Below are 6,422 nucleotides of genomic sequence, written 5' to 3'. Positions count from 1 at the left end.
TGAGCTACTTAATCAAATCCATGGTTGGGACATTTCTTGAGTAAAGCCTTGTATCTTTCCTAAGCTTCATAGAAGTGTTCATCTAGGCCTTGAAAAAATGTTGCAATAGAAGCTTTGACACTTATATACTTAGATGGAGGAAAGAATCTAGTTTGAAACTTCCTTTCCACGTCTTTCCAAACATGTCAAGCTTTGGTTTGGATGAGATTGTAACCAAATTTTGGATTTACTGTAAGTGAAAATGGAAACAACTTGAGGTAGATAACTTCCTCATCATCAGGATCCACACAATTCATAGAACATGGTCAAATGGTTGAATGAATCTTCTAAATCTAATCCAATAAATTGATTTGCTGCAATAATTATTAAAAATATGAGCCCTTATATCTCAATCCACGAGAGGGAAGGGGGTGTGAATTAGATTTAAACCTTTTTCTAAATCTTTTTCAAATCTTTAAAGAGTTCTTGAATCTTGAAATCAATAAACAAAAATAAATGAATCAACCAAGTAAAAAAAGATGAAAGAAAGATCAAAGCACACAAATATTTATACCGGTTCACCTTCTCACAAGCCTACATCCAGTTATCTCCCAACAACCTAAGTTAAGAGGCAATCCACTAAATCAAATTTGAGATCAAGAATACAATGAAACCCTTAATTGCTATCCTCACCACTCTCAAATCTGAATACAACACAAACAAGAGAGGAAACACTCACTCTCTACCAATACAAGAGATGAAACTCTCAATCTCTAATGAAGCTTGAAATCCTCCAAGAAAACTTCTTGAGAAAACCTATACTTAAAACTCAGAGATAATGTTAATATACGTCAATTAAAACATTAAAGAATCAGGTCTCAAGTATGGTTTATATAGAATAACCAAATCCTGTCGCAATTTAATCGATTATGTTAATAGCATAATCTATTAAGCTTTTCATCTGTTTTAATCAATTATGGTACTTATGTAATCGATTATTTAGATATTTATGTTTATAACTGTCTCTCTCAACTAACTTAACATATTAGGTTATTTGTATAATTGATTAGACCTTTCTCTTTGTTTTTTAATCGATTATGAAACTTATATAATCGATTATTTTGTCACTTAACCTTGTCAGTCATCCATTTGTTTTTCTTAATAGATTATGTTATCTGTATAACAAATTATGTCTTTTTATCTGTTTTAATCAATTATATAACTAATGTAATTGATTATAAGATAGTGTTTTGTTCCTGTTTTGCTTTCTAAGTGTTCTGGCTTAGTCTAACAGATTATATCACTTATGTAATTGATTATTATTATTATCAGAAACCTAGATTTTCATTATGCTTAGGCCTATTTTACTAATTAATAAAGAATTAATATTTCTAACACTGACATGTTAATGATTTAAACACTCTTAGAAACATATTACACAACTTCATGTTATTACCAAGTGATTAGTTGGCTCATAGGATTTTAGTGCATCTTTCATATTTTGTAAAACTATTATTGAAAGAATTATGTAATTGTTGTTTTAAAAAAGAAAGTTTTCAATTATTTTAAAATAAAAAGTTATTTAATTATTCATTTTGTTAGATAAATAAATAAATTATTTTTCATTATTAATAGATAAAATTATTCTATTAAAAATAACACGAAATGTAGACACATCCCATTGACTTAGTCTCATATTCCCGGAGTTATTCAAAACCCAAATAGAGTGATTCCAAGTGATATGAAAAGTCAAGGACAACAACAACTCGGTGCGCTACTACTATAATTATGATTATTGTCCTTATTAATTTAATTTAATATCTTAAGACAAATCGCATTCACACATTACGGAACTTTCAAATTTTAAAATCCTACAAAAAAAGAAACTTGGATGAAAATTGAAAAAACTATTAAATCACTTTTTATATTGTTTATTTCTTCTTAAATTACGCGGTTCTGTCTCTTCCAAAGCAGAAAAAGAAGATTTTGAACTGAATCATCAACCACTCTCCCAACTCTCCCATGGCTGGGTATGTAACCTTTCTCTTGCTTATCATGTTCGATTATTGGACTCTACTTTTCATTAGGATCTTCCTCTTGGAACATTACAGTACAAACTCTTTTTGGAGCAATGCTGGGCTCTTTTGATAGAACCTCATTATTATGACCTAAATAGGGTTACTTAGTAGCATATGAAAAATTATTTCTTTTTATGTGTTCTGGTTGTGTTGCTTCATCATGTGACTCTCCTTGTTCTATGATGGGTGAAGAAGTGGAAGTTCGTACATGGGGTTAGTTTTATGCAAAAAATCAAAACTTTTTGTGTAATGATGGTTGGTGGGTTTGTCTCTCCGCAGTTTAGTGTTCTATAATTGATGGAAGATTTGAAGGTCTTACACGAGGTTATGTGAAGATTTTTTTTTTTTCGTATTCTGGTTGATTTTCAGTGTTAGGTTGATCCCTAAGTACCGTGGTAATAGTTCTAAGATTGAAAGGCAAATGAAAAATCATGAAACCAATTAAAAGTTTATCTTTCTTTTTTAGTTTTCTTTACCTTTTTGATGTTGACCTTATTATTTGATTTAACTTCACCAAATTTGAATAAAGAGATCATCAACTAGTATTTGCTTGTTTGTTATAAGCTTAAAAGGAAATAGCAGTCCACTGCGTAATATGTGTTGAGTTCTGAATTAAATGCTCAAATCCACACAATGGCCTTATGCAGTTTTGCTTTCACAGCCAAATAATAAACATTTTATCCCTTGGTTATGCAGACCATCATGGTTGGTTGACAAAAGTAGAATTGCGACCAAAATTAAATGTGCATCAGGAACATGTGATCCTGAAAAGATTATATGGAGCAGCAATCCTACAAAGCCTTGCCCAAATTGTCATCATGATATTGACAACAGTGATGTATGTGCAGTTTCTTTTTTAAATTTTTCAGTGTTTATTTCCTGATTTCATATCATCAGTAGGTCGGTACATTTTCTTTTGTTAGGCATTGCATTTATTTATGTGGACTCCATTTCTCGTGTTCATTTTCAACTTCCCTTTAGTGTACTTTTATATACTTTAGCGTGAATAAGGATTTTATGCAAGTTTTGTTTGTATTTTGTAGTGATCCAGTAAGATCAGTTTAAATATTTTAATGTAACAAAAATGGAGAGGTCCAGCACTTATTCCGAAGTTGAGGCTTCCATGAAAAGTAACTACGTGAGATTGGAGTTTCTGTTTTAACTGAACTAAATATAAATTTAAATGGGAAAGAATTTGAGTTTTGACTTATTACAGCGAATGGAAATGGCAACTTTTGTTCCATGTTAATTTCATTAGGAGTAACATTCATGTTCTATTTTATCAGATAAAGTACTAGTTCTTTGCCCTTGCTTTCAGTTTCAAACTATTGCAACGTAAGTCTATTACTTTTGGGTACGAGATGTGCTTATTTGCTGCCATTTCATCTTTTGTGTTGAATATCATTTGCTTGGACGTAAAAGTGCTCAATGTACTTATTCTACACTAAAATGGTCATGGTTATCATTCAAAAAAATCATAGGTTATGGTTGAGTGTATGAAGCCGACATATCTGAGGATTGATATAGGGCAATATATCAGGTCAATATTGAGCATACAATGAGTGAGTGACAGCCTGAAACCTATATCGGAAGATTGAAAATAGAACACTTGAATGACTATAAAGTATGCATTTTGTGGTGCTAAGTTGGCGTCTTTGCATTTAGTAGCATGTAATGAAATGTGGTAATGTTATCTATACTTCCGTGGGTTGAATTAGGTTGGAATTTCCTAACTCAAACTAAATGTCCTAAACGATCTCTGTTGCTAGAGTATTTTCTTTTTGTTTTTCAGTTTTCATGCCACATTTGAATTCCAAGAAAGATGTCGAAAAATTGGATTTAGCATTTAAAAGTTAAAACTTAAAAGCATAACGAGGTTCATCCCTTAATCCTATAGTGCAAGTCTAACAATTGAGTATGAATGCGTTGACATTTGATTTTTTTTTTCTTCTCGTGATAGGTAGCACAAGAGTGGCCTGGCTTACCAAAAGGTGTCAAATTTGATCCATCTGATCAAGAGATAATCTGGCACTTGCTTGCGAAAGTGGGGGTAGAAGGTTCCAAACCTCATCCTTTCATTGATGAATTTATTACTAGTCTTGAAGAAGATGATGGGATTTGCTATACTCATCCTAAAAGTTTACCTGGTTAGTAGAGCAAATTTTCCAAACTTTGAATTCTCAATTATTTTTCAATCAATACAATATAAGCTATGATGAAAATTTTAGGTATTAAGCAAGATGGAAGTGCTTCGTTCTTTTTTCATAGAGCAATCAAGGCTTACAACACTGGCAACCGAAAGCGTAGAAAGATAACAAGTCAAGATTTTGGAGATGCCCGCTGGCACAAGACTGGAAAGACTAAACCAATTGTCTTGGGTGGGACTCAAAAAGGATGGAAAAAGATTATGGTTCTGTATGAAAATAATATAGGAGGAGGAAAAGATGAAAAAACTAATTGGGTTATGCATGAATATCACCTAGGAGCAAAAGAAGATGAAAATGATGGGGAGTACATTTTCTCTAAAGTGTTTTACCAGCAACAAGTGAAATTGGGTGATAAAGATGATCAAGATGTTACTGAAGCAACTGAATCAACAATTGTGAAGGTGGTTCCAAACACTCCCCAATTGGTGACACTTGATCCTCCTTGCAACAAAAGGCATTGTGCAAATCTGGACCAAGAACAAGAAACACATAGTCTACAGGTAACACCTTCAACCATATTCTCTTGTTATCAAATATTAGTTATTAATATCTTGCCATGAACACTATTTTTATTGTTTGTTTTGCTTATGTTATCGGTAGAGGAAATGTATAAAATAATTTGATGAATGTACCATTTTAAAATGTAGGTACATATTTGTCCTCGGTAGAAGTTCTTTACATTTACAAAGTTTAATATTTGTTTTCCTGTTAGTGACCAAATAGGTCATATAGGATGGTAGTGCTCTGGTATCATGTTGAGAATGGAGAAACTGAGAAAGAATATAATTGTCATGATTATAAAACTAAGTAGTTGATCTTATATAATCAGGGGATATTAAATCTCCTCTATCTATTGTATTGATTCTTTTTTTCTCAGCATAAATAAAGCATGCGTGCTGAACCAAAATGAGACAGTTTTAGCTTAATGTTCTTCTCTCATATGTTGTGGATCCTGTCTCAGCAAGTACATGGCGGTTGGTTACACTCTTAGTCCCGGCACGTCAATTAACCATGCAGCTAAACTTCTAACACGTTTTGTTCTGAAGTTATGGTATTTCTTTTGCTAGGTGCTGCCTGCGATGTAGTTTAGTGAAATTATGAAATACCACTGACTGACGTTGATTATTCCTTTCTGATTGTGTTCTGCTTCGTTCATTCCAAAGCTGTCTCAGATGGATTGTTTACATGAAATTCAAGATGATTGCCAAGAACTTGCAACTGAATCTCAAAATGAAGGGGTGGAAAATAAAGAAAGTAATGCTGAGGAAGGCTCAAAATGGTGGGACAGCCAGTCACAGAATATGTTGGACTCTCAACAACTGGTTGAAGCTCTGTCTCTGTGTGACGATCTCCTCTACAGCCAGTCTCCCAGTAGAGATGGAAAAAATGAAGATCATAAGAACCAACCTGGTCTTTCGGTTTATGCTCAGCTAGGACCAGAATGTCTGAAGAAGGATATTGAAGAGTGTCAAAATCTTGTCCATGATCCTGCAAATATAGTGAATGATAACCCTTCAGAGATTCGACTAAGTCAGCTGGTATTTTCGTGTTCCCAAATATTGCGTGAAATTGAAATAATTTTAATGTCATTCTAATGCGTTTTCTTGTATTTGTAGGAATTTAGTTCACAGGACAGCTTTATTTCCTGGGGATACAACAAGGCTGTGAACTAATTTAGTTCTTCACCTCGGCTAGGGAAATACTTTTCGTAACTGCATTTTGTTGTGTCCAATCTTAATTATGGGCTAAAACATTTTCCATTTTGGCCGAAGTAAACTCAATTATTACTCGTTGTCTGATTGGACTGTAATGAAAGACAATGAACTTTATTACTTGATACTTTGATCAACTGGTGCTGTAATTGTACCTTGTTTTGGCTTGTCGGAGTTATTTTAAGAAATAATAACTCATGTTCCAGGATGTAATAAGATTAAGCATGCTGTTAACCATTAAATGTTACATCCACCCGAGGACATGCAACTTGGATATGCTAAAAAAAGTTTTTGAAAGCTAGCCTAATCGACTCTAGAAACTTGCCACCTTCAAACTACCTTAGTAGAGTTGATGGTGCTCCACATTTTAGAAATGAATGAGAGACAATTGCATTGAACACCCGTTCGAGTTACCTTTTAAAGATGTTCTGTGTTATGGTTCGAAA

General features: G+C 33.1%; 1 protein-coding gene across 1 annotated transcript; it reads left to right on the top strand.

Moving 5' to 3' along the window:
- Positions 1-1,889: 1,889 nt before the first annotated feature.
- On the top strand, positions 1,890-6,218 carry LOC106776929 (SUPPRESSOR OF GAMMA RESPONSE 1). Its single transcript, XM_014664407.2, has 6 exons — positions 1,890-2,009; positions 2,754-2,895; positions 4,018-4,204; positions 4,286-4,764; positions 5,428-5,802; positions 5,881-6,218. The coding sequence occupies exons 1-6, from the start codon at positions 2,002-2,004 to the stop codon at positions 5,935-5,937; spliced, it is 1,248 nt and encodes a 415-aa protein (XP_014519893.1). The 5' UTR covers positions 1,890-2,001; the 3' UTR covers positions 5,938-6,218.
- Positions 6,219-6,422: the final 204 nt, after the last annotated feature.

This window comes from Vigna radiata, chromosome 11 (genome assembly GCF_000741045.1).
Source record: "Vigna radiata var. radiata cultivar VC1973A chromosome 11, Vradiata_ver6, whole genome shotgun sequence".
Taxonomy (NCBI): Eukaryota; Viridiplantae; Streptophyta; class Magnoliopsida; order Fabales; family Fabaceae; genus Vigna; species Vigna radiata.
Note: the sequence above shows the minus strand (reverse complement) of the source record. Positions and strands in the feature narration are given on the sequence as shown.

What these genes read in the sequence shown, in the direction of transcription:
- LOC106776929 (XM_014664407.2), top strand. An exon ending in ATGATATTGACAACAGTGAT is followed by an intron (nt 2,896 to 4,017) that starts GTATGTGCAGTT and finishes TTCTCGTGATAG; the next exon opens with GTAGCACAAGAGTGGCCTGG. An exon ending in AAGAAACACATAGTCTACAG is followed by an intron (nt 4,765 to 5,427) that starts GTAACACCTTCA and finishes TTCATTCCAAAG; the next exon opens with CTGTCTCAGATGGATTGTTT.